This window comes from Dromaius novaehollandiae, chromosome W (assembly GCF_036370855.1).
Source record: "Dromaius novaehollandiae isolate bDroNov1 chromosome W, bDroNov1.hap1, whole genome shotgun sequence".
Taxonomy (NCBI): domain Eukaryota; kingdom Metazoa; phylum Chordata; class Aves; order Casuariiformes; family Dromaiidae; genus Dromaius; species Dromaius novaehollandiae.
The window spans coordinates 30,009,845-30,027,699 of NC_088130.1; the positions used below are offsets into that span (position 1 = coordinate 30,009,845).

At 36.4% G+C, this 17,855-nt stretch overlaps 1 protein-coding gene across 1 annotated transcript in view; it reads right to left on the reverse strand.

Moving 5' to 3' along the window:
- The window catches only part of LOC112995230 (alpha-mannosidase 2), a 125,635-nt gene that overhangs the window by 24,539 nt on the left and 83,241 nt on the right, over positions 1–17,855 (reverse strand). Inside the window, exons 13-17 of the mRNA XM_064500779.1 lie at positions 14,040–14,205; positions 12,411–12,647; positions 12,174–12,296; positions 4,189–4,303; positions 803–936 (exon numbers count right to left, since the gene is read on the reverse strand). Of these exons, the coding sequence (XP_064356849.1) occupies positions 803–936; positions 4,189–4,303; positions 12,174–12,296; positions 12,411–12,647; positions 14,040–14,205 (775 nt within the window). The remainder of the gene's footprint in view (positions 1–802; positions 937–4,188; positions 4,304–12,173; positions 12,297–12,410; positions 12,648–14,039; positions 14,206–17,855) is intronic.

Below are 17,855 nucleotides of genomic sequence, written 5' to 3' on the forward strand. Positions count from 1 at the left end.
AAAAAAAAAGAATAATTACAGCTGTAGAATGAGAGAAAAATTTTTCTCCTCCAGAGAGCAAGCTGTGAATATATTCGAGGTAGTAGGAAGGGAATTCCTTGGCTTATAATGTGAACTTTAAATTAACATGCTGGTGGAATTCTTGAACAATGCATGACAAATGAATAATAGTATTAAAATTATTTTCATGTTTAAATATTCGCTTTATTGTCTTTAGCAAAATGAAGTACTACGCAAAGAAAACTGGCAAAAGCATAATCTCTTACTCAACAGGTATTGTTTTAAATGTATTTGCAATATTATTTGTAGCAACAGTAAGGAAAAAAAATATTCTTACTTTTGCCCTTGCTGCAGATCCAACAAAGTTAAGAAAAATAGTTGTAACTCTATTTCATCATATGCATTATAAATAGAGTAACTTGTTACACTCCAAAAAAATTACATCATTTTCTTATTTCTACCAGAGCACCAAGCAGATGTCTTCTAGGTCTAAGCTGTTAGTTGCTTGGTATTATACACACGACTAGAGTTAGACTACTGAACGGGCTCAAACCAAAAAGCCATGACAAAGGGGGAAAAAAGGCATGCAGGTATACAAGCAACTGGATGATGGCTTGTGATAGCGTGCTGTATTGCAATTCTTGTGTTAAAAGAGATATAGAGGAATGTTTAACAAACTTTGTAGATCCCTTAGAAGATGAAGAAGAGAAAATACAAATTCCTTACAATTAGAAGTATTAAGGCAGTTGAAAACTGAGACCCTAGGCCATTATAATTAATAGCCCTGATAATTAATAATTACCTGATATCCATTAAGATCAGTATAGAATCGATTTTGACTGTTTATGTCAGATGAAATTCTCATTGCAAGCTCACGATTATATTCTCCTCTAATATCCACAATATTGGAAACCTCAAGAGACTGGCCTTCCAAACCTATAGAAAAAGAAGCATTTAAAAATCTCTCAATTTTTAAAAACCATCATCACATATATAAGAACACAAGGTTCCCAGCATACAGCGATTTTATTTTCCCCTGCTAGTTTTCCTTTTCTGTCTACCCAGACAGCTGGTGCAGTTAGGTACTGTATGATATAGCAGTGCTTCTATTTTAGTACTCATTGGACAGTCATTCTGAAACATTCACTGAAGTAGACCAGAAACAGAATTATAATAATTCAAAATATTCAGGACAAGAACTAATGTGGGTTCCTGTAAATCAGTAGGAAACGCTACATCACTTTTAAGTGCTGTCTTTACCAATAGCTAATACCCTGGAACAGGCTCTGGCATTCACTGCTCCCGTTATGCTGGTTTTGCTGTTCACAGGCAACAGTAAAGTTACTGGCCTCTGACAAAGCAACTGTTCTTACTAAGCAGCAGACTGGTGAGTTGTTATAACTGAAACAGAGAGATTCTTCTGTAAGGACAGTGAATTAAGAAACTACACACTGATATGAGCACAAATGGGAAACAAGTCTTCGTTAACAGGGAACAGGTGCCCATTTTCACTGAAAAAAAAAAAGTATCTGAAGATGAAGACAGATGCTCCATGAGATTTTTCAACAGTGCTTCCTGTTGAAAACTGAATACCTTTAATAACGTGGCCCTTTCAGATATTCTGAGACATAGCTTGAAACGGAATTAAACTGTCATTCACTACGATCACCTCTACTCTCTGTAGTCTAATGGGACTAACAATTGTCAAAAAAAGTGCCAAACAGAACAAAGAAATGAAATTTCACTTTGTAATAATGAAATTACACTATGCTTGTGTGACATACTGTAAACATAGGACAGTAGAAGAGGAGTGATTGAGAAGGACTTATCAACTGTCTTAGTCCTTTAAAATTTAAAGACAGTTTTTAAAGTGTTAGATATTAAAGACTTAACTTTTACAACAGCTCTATATATCTTAGCACACAAGACCCAAAGACATGCTCATGACAGTTCGGGCTCCTGAACACCAAAATCTTATCCACAAAGACAGAAAATCTTCATACAAAATTCTGAGATGCCTAAGCACACAGACAGACAACCTCTTGTTTGTCCTTCTTTCCTCAAGCCACAAAAGCTTTTTTTTTTGTTTTTCCAGGATTGTTACTAGCCCACTTCTTCTTCCCCTACATTAAATTACGTCTTTAAATAATTGCATTTAAAAAAGCTAGCACTGAGAATGGAATAAGGCTGAACGTTTCATTTCTACAGGGTTTTTTGGTCAAAAACATACCAATTTCTGTAGTATTTACCTTTAAAGTAATTCTAACTCATGACACTATCATGAGAATAGTCACACCTTCCTCCTAATTAAGAATGTCATTAACACAAACACCTGAAAATCACATTCCCGAACTGCACCTGTACTCTACAAGTGCATAATGCAACCCATGAACTCCCACACCACACATGCCCTCACTAATATATAATGTTAGATGTTATAAATCAATATATTAATGCAGCTATTTTGACTACAGTGATCTGAAATATATGCAAAATTTGTAAACAATGATCTGAAATATATGCAAAATTTGTAAATTGTGAAAATTCATGTTTTACTTCTGTTTATTCTCTGCATCCACCTGACATCGTCCAGCTTAAACGTTGGTAGTTAATACTTCCTGATCATAGAATATTCTTTTAGTTATGCTTTTTGCATAAAAACTAACAAAATGGGAACCTACAATCCTGATAAGAACTCTTAGGTGTTATGATAGTTACTTTGCTTCTGTTGCACATCTCATACAACTACACACATAAGCTTGCTCATTTTAATTTAAACTTTCTTCTGGTATCGTAGAGGTTTTCTAGAAATACTGAAAAGACTGAGGAAAAAAAAGCATCATTTGCTGATGCAGCAAATTTTTATATTACCTTTATTTCTGTTGTTGAGCCAATTTTCTGTTTTTTTAATTTACTCATTGTCATGATAGCTTACACCTAAAAATTTGGCTGCTGTAAAGATTTCTAAGTATCTAACATTACTTTTTCACATAAATATATCATACATCTGTGTGTGCATACACACAACGCATACATACGCACATACCCCCCATTTTCAAATTTTTTTAGCCATTCAGTTTGACAGCATGTTGCAATAGCTTTCTTAAGACCACCTTTATTTTGTCAAATTCTAAACCACTCTGAACCTTTAAACAAGGGAACGCTAAAAGTGTTTGCCTGCTGCTTCAGGATTTATGCTGCTTCTTGCTACGTAAAATGCAGACAGGTTTGTGATTTTACCACCTGAAGCCTTGAATGAAAAGGATGTCAAGCTCTGTATTTGTTTCCTCACCTTTTTAAAAATATGAATTCCACCTGCAGCATTACTAGCATGGTAAAATGTTAACATTTACCAATGACTATTATATCACTAATATGTAACTATTATATCTAAATGAAAATTATTCAGTATCAGAAGATTATGTCATGTATCAGAAGATTATGTCATCTTCTCCAGATCCAGTCTGTAAAAAGTGGATCTATATTCTTCACTCTATATGTTCTTAGTTATGGATTTTCCAACTATGTTAAAGCAGGACAATTAAAACACACAAGTATATTGAGGAAGGATACAATGATCCAGTTTACAATCTTAAAATGACCAAGGCATGGATTACTCTCAGCTCTTCTCTACTGCATAATTTGAGTTAACACAAAAATAAAATTATTGAATTTATTGAAACATTGAAAGCCTCTGATAGAAAGATTTTTAAAAATTATGCTGCTGTCAACAACAGATGCCAATAAAAGCACAGAAGGAGTTAAATTTCACTCACTGGTCAATTACTGAAAACAATCGTCAAGTCACAGGACTCCCTGCTCTGACAGGCCAACTAAAAGCAATAGAAGTCTGAAGCCGAGAGTGGGAAAAGCAGCGTTTTGCCAAAACTGTAAAAACCCAGTAAAATTTGGGTAACTCCCTGCAGATAATTTATATTGTAAGATTTCCCAATGCTGAGAGATTCCTCCAACAAATCTATTGGGTTTAAGTTTGCCCTTAGCTTAGTGATTGGCTAAGTGAGGCTCAGAAAGGGATCATATTGTCTTTAGACCCTGTGAAGAGTGCAACCTGAAGTATGCTCTACTAGTTTAGAAGTGCATTTAAATATTAGAAGTACAGCTAGGGTCCAAGACTGTAGTGATGGAAAATAAGCAGTGAGAATCTAGTGACAGTTTCACAGTTCTTACCGTGGACTTTATAGAGTCGCATGGTATGAGCCACATGAGGGAAAAAACATACAACTTCTGAGAAAATCCTTCCATGAGTGACTCTTATGGTAGGTGGATCTGTAAAAATATAAGGCTACAAAAAGAAAACAGAAAGTTAGAACAAGTATTTTAAAACTCTACTTAATAGTAGTCTCAATAAATGAAAGTATTTAATAAATGTTAAATAGCCATTTTAGTTTTTTTAAACATATAACAGTATATCTATTCTACTATATCTAGGTCTAGCATAAAAGCAGGAATTCAAGAATTATTACTCCTAATCTGAAATTCAACCAGTTTTCTTAAAAACCTCACCTTTTCTTTTGCTAAAATTAGCATAATCATCATTACATATCTCAGGTATTTTATGAGGATTCATGGATACAAGACCTACAGACACACGTTGTAACGTATTGTTATTGCAAACATCTGAAGTCAGCTTCTGCAAGCAAAATTATACTTGCTAACCAGTAATCAAATACTGTAGTTTCATAATATGTGACAGATGGTTTAACTGTCTGCTTTGTTTATTAACAGTTTACTGTATCAGTGGTGTATACTGTATGAGGAAAGCTGCCTCTATACTGTCTTGTGGATCAGTTTGCATACCCTTTGGAAAGTAAAAGAAAGGGGAAGCTTTCTTCAGCAAAAGCAACTTCAAGTGGAGAGCCCTCTGGAATGCAGGGTAGAGCAGGGAACAGGCAAGGGAGATTGGCTCCTTACTAATGTCTCTCAAAGGCCTGTCTACAGCAAAAAAGCCTATTTACAATCACACCTAAGAGATAAAGAAAATGGTTTTCATAGGCAAACGCATAGCTGTGTCTCAGCTAAGCAAATTTTGATCTTTTAAAACAGCCAATCCCAAACTGAACTGTATGCACTATATAGAAATATATGGATGAATACAAATATGAAAATGGGTTAAATATTAAGTGTATACAAAGCAAAACAAAAAGACCCCACCCAAAATCAAAAAACCCCATGCAAAACTACTGTAGGGCAACAGTATTAAATTAAGACTTCATTAAAGAAAAACAAATATGAACAAAAATGCTTGAAAACTTGTCATTTATAAGGATCTAAGGAGAAAGTTCTCAAAAGGGGGCTGCTTATATGCAGCACACTTACAAGAAGGAGAGAGCTTTCCCTTCCTCCTCACTAGCAAAGAGCTGGCCCATTCTAGCTCTGGGAGCTATCCGGGACCAAAGCAGTGAAATGGAGAGATGCTTGATGAGCAAGATGAATGCAGAAGGCTGTGCACCTAATTACAAAAGCCAAAATTACCTGGAATACTCTTTTTTTAAACAAAAAGTCAGAAACAGCTGGAGGAACTCTGTGCCTCCTCACTTGTTACTATAAAGCATGACGGTGTTATTGACGAAAACTATCAAAATATGTTGTCCCAATACAAGTAGAAAGCCAAAACAGACACGTTTAGCAGCTCTCAAGTTCCAGGATATTGCTACATAAAATGTGCTTGCACTCCACCATTTCCCAAGCCATGCATGTATGCAAATCAGTTCTCCAACTCGAGACGAAGACATCTGTACTTACCATTTTGAACTACGGGGAAAGAGGAGGGGAGAGGAAAAGAGGGGAATGAAGTGTCATTTTGCAGAACTGGAGAAATTTTTTACAATAATTAGATTCCACTAGCACATGCATTGAGAAAAATGGATCAAAACCAAGACTGCAAGTTTCTCATTCAGACACTGTAGGGGGAGGGGAAAAGTACAAATAAGGAAGGAGAGTTACAAAACCATATGCTGGTTTTGGTTTTCTGGGTTAGATAAGTTTTCTGATACAAAGAGTAGAGATACGATGTGTGCCAAGGCATCCTTAGGGATGCCTGTAGCATCCTGAATGCTGGGGAAACAGGAGAAATAAAGCAGGATTTTGGTATTGAGAGAAAAAGCAATCCTCCTAACTCATATTTAGTGCCTAAAATTCATAAAAGTGATTTCTTGATAGTCATCAGAAACATACTGAATTCAGAACTTGTAAAGTGATAGTGACCAGGTTTGCCACACTGAAAAATCTTCAATGAAGCATGCTTTTAAGCAGGAGAACATCTTTATGCATTAGACATGTAATTAGTCTATTACCATTGTAAAGATCTTTGGTGAGATGCACTGAGAGGCCTCTGAACTGATACTGGTCATGACCTCTCATGAAATAAAAGCATTTCTGACGTAAAAGTCTGAGCAAGAAGCAGAAACAGGTTTCTTGCTGCTCAGAAAAAAAGCCACTTTCCCTCCTAAAAGGGAGGAACAATGATAGAACTGTTTTCAAGACTGACTAGACAAAGCCTTTGTCCGAATTCAGTGTGGACCCTGCTTTGAGCAGCAGGTTCCCCAAAAGAGTGGGTCTCTTCCGGAGTGAAGGATTCTATGATTAGTTTGGATCTTGAATTCAGAAGAAAAATATTTGGATCTCATAGCCAGTGATAGTCTCAAGGCTCCATTTCTTAAATAAATTAAAATGAATGGTTGCCGTGAAATCTGACCTCGTCCGCTCCACTGGAATCAGTTTTATTGTACAAAGATTCAATAGCCTGTCATAGCAGGTTTTGTTAAGACTAGGAAGCAGTATTTTCAGAAATTGGATAATAGAACTATTGGTCATAGGCTCCAGAATCTGTTTTTCAGTAGTCACTCACATTTAAGAAAAATAAGACCATCTGTCCTTGGGGGGGGGGGGGGGGGGGGGAAAGTCAAGCTAGAAATGTTAAGGGAGATTACTGGCAGCAAAATATTGTTCCATAGCTCCCTAGAGTATCTTAAAACACTTGACTTGGCACCAAATGGGGTGCCAAGGCGCCAAGAGGCAGAGATGATTGTAGAGCTGCCTGAACTTAAAGGTTTACTGGCTTGCATAGAAGCTGGCATGGCATATTGCAGCCTGAAGGCATGAAGTATGGCCAATAAGAAGCCTTTCCCCTTGCAGTCAGATGAAGCACTACTAACCATCTTAGTGTGGCCTAGAAATTTTTGGCAGTGCAGTACACTGTTGGGGTGGAAGCCAAACAAAGTCCTATGTCCAAAGGAGAGTATTCCAACAGATTGAATTGTTTAAACCACAAACATCTCAAGAGCAAAGAACTCAAGACACTCTTCAAGATAACTTGTCTCTCAACAGCAGAGTTTGGCAGAGCTTGAGATTAGGATAGGGTTTGGGAAAGATCGAATGCCATGGTCTCTAAAGAGCTGTGTTTTGAGAACTACATGGCAGAAGAGAGACGGTAGTCACTCTAATACATTTATCTCCAGAAACAAACGTGGGGCAGATCTTTAGATGGTACACGTGATGCTTGAGGGAAACAGATAGCACAAAGGAAGTAAGAGTCACTTCAAAGACAGCAGATTCCTGAGTACTGTGAATGCCCTCCAGGTAATGGTGTCTGCATGCTTGTCTTCTCCTTTTATCAGGAATGCAAAACTATAGGGACCACCAAAAGAAAGGAACTTACACTTGAAAGAGGGCCTTCTGTCTTTCTGAAGCAAAGATGTGAAGACTGATACAGCGGGATACCCTAAATTTGTAGTCTCAATCATTTTGGACAGTGGAACATCCCAATCTTGCCAATAAAAATGGAGAAAAATATTTTTTGGGGGGGGGTGGGGGTGGGGGGCAGGGGTGGGCTTGAAGACCAAGCAGTCAGATGACTTAGATACATGTTCTTCTCCTGACTAGGAGAAGCAACAGGTATGTCTGTTAGATTTAAAAAACAGTGTCTGCCATGAAAAATGTTTCTTAAAGCTAGGAGCAGCAACTGCAGCTATACAGGTCAGAGACCATATTCAGCAAAGGAAGTCTAACCATGGAGACCAAGTGTGACCAAGGGCCTGGAGAAAACCACTAGCACAAGATGTCCTACAGGATAAAAAGAAATCTCTATTACTACTACTAATAAATAAGTACCCATAGTAATTAGTATATACGTGCATGCATAGGCACCACCACCTGAAAGAGAACCACAATTTCCCAGTGTAGGTCTAATGAAAAAAGTTAATTTAGATTCTGAAAAACTGTTTTGTAAAGCAAGAGAACCAATAAGCTGATCCCACAGACAAGCAGCATCTGACTTTGGAAATTACTGCTTTATCCTGACCCCTACTGACACAGAACATGGTGAGTAAGTAGGTCTCCACATACTGAATTGTCTTAAATAGATAGAAAAAAATACAGACGTTGAACTGTTTTGAAATCTAACCTGCTTATGGAATACTGAAGTCCTTCCCCAAATCTAAAAGATTTACAGAGTTGGTCCTCTTTCACAAAAGCACAGGAGATCCAAAGAAGTTTTCCATCATAGTCAGGATGCATTGATTTATATTTATTGTGAGGTATGACAAGAACATCCACATCACCTAGTCAGTTAAGTAGCACTGATGGTTTCCAAATTAAAATACTGCCCAAGTTTTCCCTTGTGCCTTCCTTCTGTTCCAGAATTATAAAATACAAAGACATAGGAGAAGCACAGCCATCTCTCCAGAGCTGCAGCACAGAGCTTCTGCTCTGTGTCCTGAATTTTGCACTGGCACTCCTGACCTGAAGCTGCCACTGAACAACTTCCACGCTTCATAGAGGTAGCAGGGCCAGCATCATCGATGGTCTGAGCCCTATGCCACAACCTCAGAAACAGTTGCACTGTCCTCACTGTCTAGCTGCACCAGTGTTGGCCACAGTGTTGTAGAGCCCTAAGCCAACCTGATACCACCAAATGCATTTGGTCACTAGGAACATTCACTTTCTCACCAACCGCTTTCCTCATTGCTGTGCCTGTTCTCCAAGTTGACAGCTTACTCAGAGGTCATGTTGCTTAAGGAAGACCGACAGTAATACAAGCAAGCCACTTGATAGAGCCACAAAGGCCAGATGTACCCATTGGCTGCCATGAAAAAGCTCTGTTGAACCGTGAGTATGTGACTGCATCTGCCTATATATTTCTTTGGCAATACTAACCAGGCATGATGGAATTCCTTTTTCAAAGCTGACAGTATGAAGAGAGGCTGTTTTAAGTTGCTATATGTATAAGCATTGAGTGACTGAAATCCTACGTTTACTAATGCATAACGAAATGGAAATTTGAAAGCAGCCATTGTGGATTTCCTAAAGCACTCGAGCAAGGAAAATTAGGCCAAAATACCAAGTAAATACTATATATATAAACATACCTTTAAGCAAAAAAAAAATAACTAGGATATAAACTGAAAATCTCAAAGTGCTTGTTTAGTCTAAGGCAGCACAGAATGGTATGTAAGAAAGAGGTACTCTCTCCAGCTGCTTTGGTGCGCAGGCTTTCATAAGCAGATCCATAAGCTGGAGACAGCAACACTGAATGAGAGTTTCAAAGCTTCAGATAATACAAAGGAGACACTGAAAGGAGACTTGTTTTCTTTGCAAGGCTCCATTCTACTAGGTTCACGAAAGAATGGGACCCCTCTTCTGATAACATAACAAATTCTTAGAGCAAATACACATTCAATACAGGCTTGATTAACCAAAGTTTTCTTTCTAGAGCAGTGACAAACAATGTTATTGGTATTGATATTATTGTCTCTTCTATTTTAACACTATGTAAATCACTGCCATTAACCCAAGTCACTGCTGCTGTCAAACTGGGTGCTGGTACCAGCGGTTTACCACTTCCTAGCTAGGACGCATTTCTTGTGATACTCCAGGCTGATTTTAGGTCAGCCTTAAAAATAATTAACCCAAAGGATCTCCTGGAAGATTCAGATGTGTACATTCTAGTATATGGATCATCATCTTCACAACACCTGACATCCATAACAGTCTACTGATGACCAAACTGCACTATATGTATCAAATTTTCTAAAATGATATGGTTTTAAGTGATGGTCTGCAAACCTAACAAGTTACAGCATGAAATTTCCAAAAATTGGCAGAAGACCCTAAGAGTAGGAAGGCTACATAAGTACTATAGTAAAACAGATTACTACATAAGTACTATAGTAAAACAGATTATTATACTAGATGAAGAATAACAATTCCCGAGTACTATAGAACTGAAAAGAAAGGAACCAAAAGACTTCATCAGGTGACCAAATAACTGGGTAACAAAGGCAAAGAAAACACGCAACTTCATTGATACCAGAGGAAAATGGTCTAACAAACAATTTATTGCAAGTTTGGCAGAGATACAACGGGTGATGGAAGATAAGGGAAAAAAAGGGGGGGGGGGGGGAGGTGGAACACCCCCCCGCCCCCTGCACTCTGTCCTACTGCCATTTCCTGGAAGGACTTGTAAAGCACAGTCGACCCATCTCACATCGAGAACACTGAACAGAAACAGATGGCCCCCTTTTTTTTTTCTTCCCCTAAAGACAGAAATCATTAGTTGAAAGTGTTTTAAAACTACTATAGTATTACACTGTTAATCCCAGTGGGACACTTTAATTCATGCTATTAAAATGCAAGCTAAATGAGCCTTACAGTAAATTAATGAAGCAGAATTTTTAAAAGTATTGTGATTTCATTCTTATTGCATAAAGTTACAAAATCCAAACGTACCACCCTTTAAAGCTTAATACTAACTAAAAATGTACTTGTAATTTCACCATACCGTGTTCATTTTTAAAAGTTCAATATACATGTTATTTTTAACTATGCTTGTAGTCATATGATACACTCTTTTCTCTAAACCAAAAGCATTTTTCTATCTAGATTTCTCCAAATTATTATTGTAAAACCAATAATTCAGAAATGTAGTGAAAACTGTTAGACTTGCTGATTTTTGCTTTTCTAAGTAGAAGACCAAGTAGTATCTAAAATAAAACCAATAAAGTTTGAACACATAGCTGAGGAGAGATGGCAGAGGGAAGGGGGAAAAGAAGGGAGATATTGTTCAGGTATTCACAGATCAAATACAACCCTGACATTTAAAAATTATGAATAAGTGAGCACTGGTGAACATAACCAATGCAAAAATATTAATTATGGACTGAATACAAAAAGAGTTTAAAACACTGTTTAAAACTGCCAACTGACAGATCTTAAAAAGCAGGCTTCTGGGAGAGACTTCTAAAATGAAAGGAAATGCTTCTGTCCACTTCTAGACTGACTTACACACGTAACTAAGTAACATAAAGTAGAACGGTTGCACTTTACCCTGGAGTAGCCGTAAAGAACTCTGTTTGCCATATATATGCAAATTAAGCTCTCCCAGGAGACAATGGGATGAAGAAATACGCTATGTACTAGCTAACTTCTTTAAACTGTTTATTATTCCATCATTCCTTTCTAAAATATCAGCTTTTTGGTTCCAAAAATGATAGAGTAGATTCTTCTTGGTAATAAAAGCAACATAAGAACTCTGTTATTTCTGAATTTCCAATTTGAAAATTAATAGGAGTACGCTGTTTCCCTCCAAGAATTACTCTGCTAAAAATACTGACCGCACTAGAGAACTAAACCAGAAACAATTGCTTGGTACTCTGTGCGTACATTCATCAACTGGGGCCCAGTATCTTAACTACTGTATTAAACAACATATGGTAATCCCAGCTAAGTAGTACTACACCCTGAAGTTGGAAACACTTCATTCAAAATAAAGAGCTCTTAAGAGTCAGAAAAATGAAAAGAAATAGAAATGAATACATATCCCGGACATTTTTACCATACAAAGTGAAAGTGGACTCGTTCTAACAATAGCAAATGGCCCCAACTCAATGTATTTCTTGCAAGGGTAGCATCTTACTTAAATTCTTTGGTGAATCATTAATATTCTTTATACACTTGTACTTTCAAATTAATACTGTATTTTTATCCAAATCTAGGTTATGAAACACAAAGTTCTGCCAGTCTTTTCAATAACTGACATCATTATTTCCAGCCACAGAACTGTATTTCAGTGTTGGGGAAAACTAGTTCTTCCAAGCTGTATTTGCAGAGTGCTTCAAGCTATTTCAAGATTAGAATCTCTGTGCAAACAGATGTACCTTGGCGTCTCCATCAGGCAAGAAGAGATAAGCGCCACTCTTATCCCGGTTACTTGTAGTTCCATACCATGCAAACTCCACCTTCATTTGATGGTTTTTACCAACTTCTTTTGTATTTATTTTCTAAGGACAGAGAATCACATTTGAAATGACTCACTACACTTAGGTTTCCATGAACAAGAGCAAAAGTTCCTGAGAAAGTAAAATGGAAGTGTTTCAAACTATAAGGCAACATACCTCCAGTAGTCCAGACATTCCAGAGAACCATAGTTTCATATAAGAGTTCTCTAAAATTATATTATCCACAGAATTCTGCATCTCTTTTATCTTGAAAATCCTGTCTGGCTTCACCTGCATATTATTCCTTCCACTCATATATATAGTATAATCAGCTAAATCTGTTTCTGAACTCTGAGCTTCCAAAAGCTGGTAAACTCCAAGTCCCAAAGGTGGTAGATGTGCCAAGAAAGAGACCTGTTGGGGGTAAAGAAGCAGCCTTTATTAAAAAATTGAAAATCATCAACTTGTTGCACCAGATTCATGCTCAGTGAGACTCCTTTTGCTTCCATGATTATAGAACAGCTGAATTTTCCCCATTTTCCATAAACAAACAAATACAAAATCATAAACAACATTCCAAAATTAGTAGCTGAAGCATGTGAAGAAAAACTAGCAAAGATATTTGCTACTAATTTGATTAGAATCATGATCACTATTATATTAATGCAGTAACAGTTTTCAATTGTCTTAAAAAGGAATGCTACCTGTAGTTTGCGATTGTAAGCACATTTGCTCTGCAGTAAAGATGCGTGTGTAGCATGTGGGGAACCTTACAGACCACTTAAAAAGCCATAATTTTAAAACAGAAATATATACCAAAATTGTCTCACTTTTAGTTTCTGCTTATTTAGGAGCTCTAAAACAATCTGCACAGAAGAGTAATATAGAAGGCAGATTTCCAAGGGAATCTACTTAGAATTGGAGTTACAGATATGTAATTTTCTTTCTCCTTCTTCTACAGCCTCTGCAATTCCCACACAATGTTAATTATCAATAATTACGCCTTTAGAGGAAAGCTGAGGAACACTAATTGAATAACCTTTACAGGCATATGATCCTGAAACAAACTCAACTTGGCTCACAAGTCAAAAAGAATATGGCTAAGAATGTAAGGTCAGACAAGTAAGAATAGAGATCTATGCAGTATTTTTTATAACTCTAAGAATTAACAAAAAAAAAGAAACAAAAAAACCCCAAGAGTTCCTGATGCGTGATAATTGGGGACAATCTTCTATGATGAGGTGTAACGCAAAAATTCCCAGAAACATTGTTTAGAATCAGAAATAAGAAGAGGAATCAGAGCCATCTGTTGAGCTTGAGTACAGAGGAATGGAGATTACAACCCAGGCTCCCTATCTGAAAGACAAATATTCAGAACCTAACTGCTTAAGCCATCATATCTGAAGACTTTAGTCTTCCAGCCGCAAGGCCTGAGCACATATAAACTGTGTGATTGTGCATATGGATAACTACTTGAAGGAAAAAGCAGTTTTAGAACTGCAGTTTTAGGAAGAAAAGACGCATTTGACATTTTATTCTCATGCAGCTATAACTGACCCTCTTACCCTAATGCACCATATTATAGAAATTCAGTAACTAATCACTATAAGAAACTTTTTAAATTTATGTTAAATATATATGCTTCTTTTATCCTTAAAATGACTGAATTAGTGACATTATCTACAGAAGACAGAAATGCCAATATTTGACATGTACTTTTCATTACTGTGTCATTTTGTTCTAATGTGAAGCTACAGAACCTCTCAAATAAAAATACTTTATTGCTTTTTACTTAAAGTAGCATACCTGATACGCTTCATGTGATACTGTAGTTGCTCCATCCCAAACAGCACTAATCTGGACAGTAACAGGTTTTCCCAAAGGAGATAATAATTTAACTTTCGGTGAATTCACATTGACTGAAACCACTGAATATCGCTCTTGTTCCGCAGGATTATATATCAGAAGGTACCTGCAAGAATATATTTGCCAAATTATCTCCATGAAACAAGCTTCTTGGGGTTTAATATTGTTGCACATAAATTATACAAACAAAGCATTAAAACAGCGTTAAAACAACAGGTACATACCACAACAAATAAGTATGCAAAACATAACCAGGAAACAATGGATATTTAACATCAATTCTTGGCAGGTCTTTTCTTAGGCTGTTATTTCTCAAATGCTTCAAATAAAAGGAATTTTGAAAATACCATACAATAAAAATAAATCAATTTCACATCTTAACTACTAAAGAATTGTCATTTACAGTTACAAGCACAAATCAGATATTCAGATTAATCTAAATGGGTTTTTCAGGATGAATTATTAAATTATTATCCACAATTGTTCTCCCTTCATTTAAAACATAATTTAGAAACAATGAAGTAATGAACAAAAACTTTGTGTACGTACATATATCTGATGTACATTCTTTGGAGCAACTAGTTTCTCTCTGCTATAAGGGAAAGTCCAAAATTATTTAAGCACAAAATTTTTTTTATCAAAATTCCCTCTGGCAACTGTCACATTGAAAACTATTTAATTGGATGCATACGGAATAGCTAATTTTTATATCTTCTTATGCCTATTCTTCTATTTTGGCACAATTAGGTCATTAGCCAAAGGAATTGGTCTTGAAACGGAAAAAAAAGCTTTATTAGCCTATACATGTCTTATAATTTTGTTTACTGTTACTGTTATCAAAATATTTGTGCCTCATGCATCTCTGGAACTCCTATTTCCTTTCTCCTTTTCATTTCCAAAGGTCAAAGAATGCACTAGGTACAACTGCTCCCTGAAGCTTCTGTCATTTCATCCTCTAAAATAAATAAATAAAAGCTTATGCACCTTTCACAATGAAAAATGCTCTTGCCAAAATTTCTAATGACTTCTTAAATTCACAGCAGAACCAATATTCTACCTTCAACCTCCCTGACCCTTCCCATTGTAGGGCACAGTTTACCTCTTCATGAAATCCTGTCTTTCACCAGTTCCCATAACATCCACCTATTATCAAATCACTCCTTCCGCATTTCTTCTAGTAGATTCTCATTTTCTGCCTAGTTTTCTATGAAGATGCCTCAGGCATTTGTTAGTGGTTTGCTTTCTCTTCCTTCCACATCTTAACCTTCAAATTCAATTACCACCTTCATAGATCAAACTACATCTAGAATTGTCTCTTTCTATCCAAACTAGAAATCTTTCTGTCACTCAAGTCTTTATCTTGAATGTCACCTGTAACTTGAACTTCTTTCCAGAATCACTTCCTGACTGTAAGTCTTCCAGATTCATCATTAGTTAGCCTGGCACCTGGGTATGACATTATGGCTCAGCTAATAAATCATCTGTGCAGTTAAACACTTTGACCTTTTCTTTTCTCTTTTCTTCCATTAGCTCTAAATGCACACAGGAGGCCTTTCTCTAAGCAAGTGCCAGAGGAGAATGAGCTCTCCTGGCACCTGTGATCTACCTTTAAGATGAAGTCTGGCTGGCAGTAGAGAAAGAAGCGCTGAGATTCTGCTTTGGACGTAACGAAAGTTTCAGGGCTGAAAGGCAGTAGCAAAATGCTCATAGTTAGGAAGGGCAAATTAAACTACTTCTGAGAGATACAACTTCAATGCAATTTCAGTGCAAAGTCAAACTGATAACTTAATGCACCACTCAACTACGCATGCAATACAAACACACCAAGGATAACATCTTTCCTTTCTCTCCATTCAGCTGAGAAATCTCAGCTAACCTCCTTTCATCCTGCATTTTTTTTTTTGTACAACATCCCTCCAGTTTTAGCAAATGCAGTTTTGCTCTACTGATAGCCAGAACCCTTATGAACACTGACCAGGCCACCATTTTCTCATTATCCTTTCACTGGCTCCTTCTTTTCTTCTGCATTACACTTGAGTTGCTCATCTTCAACTTCATAGTCCTTCACAGTCACCCTATTATCTCACAATTAGTAGGAAAGGTCAACTCTAACTTCTCAATAGTTGAATAAGCTAAGATCAGAGGCTCCATTAGATTTTTTTTAACAAGAATCTTCAGACTACCTGCCACACCTTGAATGAGCTTTCCATAAAAATTACTTTCCTCCATTAAATCTCTTCTTTAAAACTTTCTGGGCTGAACTATTATTATGACTATTATACACAACAACTATTCTCCTTGTATATTTGTTTGCATCCAGCTTTTGTCATTATTTACTAGCGCAATCTAAAGCACTTTGGGAGGCTCTCTTTCTATCCAGTTTCACATTGAGGACTCCTAGACTACTAGACAATGTAAATAATTAACAGTATTCTAGATTAGCTTTCAAAGTGTTTAACAACTTTCACAAGAGTTTGTGAGAGCCTCCCCAGACTTGTGCAAGTCATATTTACACTTCTATTTTACTGTAAGCTTCTTCTTCTTCAGATAAAAGGTTAATTTAAGTGTTAACATTTTTATAATTGTTATGGAATCAAAACCAAACTAAACCAATACAGCTCTTGGTCCAGACCTTTAGGAAGTAGCAAGACTAAAAAAATAACAGCAGTGAAATACATTTAAGAACTACTCACATACTTTGGAAAAAAAAGAGGACTGTGTCAGATACAATATTGTCCTATGAAATGATCCAACAAAAAAGGTCAGAATAAATCGCTCTCATTCATGAATATAACATTACAAAAATATGCTTTGTTTATTCTTTCTATGCAGTAGAAATCCTCAATTCTTATGCCTCTGTGTAAAATACAAGGCTTATGGATACAGCTCATTTCTAGTAATGATGTATGCCTTCATTAAAATGTAATTATCTGACAAACAAAGAACATATTCACATGAACGTATTTCCAGGAACTTTGTTCATCTTCCTATTGATATAAACATGCTTCACAACTTCAATTAGTAGTGTGACAAATCTACCCATAACAAAAATTGCAGACTTTAAAAACTGGCATATTATCAATATACATCACCAGACTATTTTTCTTTGATATTAGGCTAAAGCAAAGCTCTAGTTGTGTCAAGGTACATATGCTTTATACCTTTTTGAATCAATGTATCATAAGTGTATTATGCATGTGTATAGTAAGTAACATGGCAGTCAGATGAAGGTACGGATGACAGGCCAGATTTCTGACAGTAGAGACTTTAGAACCTTGTCTAGGTGTCAATATTTTGTTTCCAAATTTTACTTCAGCAAAACTGAACTGTTCAGTAAAACTGAACTGACTAATGCAATTAAATCATGTTACTTCCGAATTACCATTTACCTCCTACCCTTAAATAACACCCCACTATAACAACAACAAAAAAAAACCTTTAAATTCATTATGAAACAAAAGGACTACACCCCATTTAAGCTATAACATTACAAAGAACGCCATCCACAAATGTGAAGTACAGCTGCTTAATACACTGTGGTTACATTATAGAGAAGCAATTTGATAGTATTTAAAGGGTTTTTTATTCCAGAACGTAAAGCAAAAATAGGAATAATACTCCCTCTTTCAGAAGCAGCAAGTAGTTATTTTCCTTTCATTATTTAGATTACTGGTCTCCAGCAACAGCAAAAGGAAAACTATCAAAACTCAGGGGAAGGGGTGTGAAGGAAAAGTGTTGATGTCCACCAGTGAGATT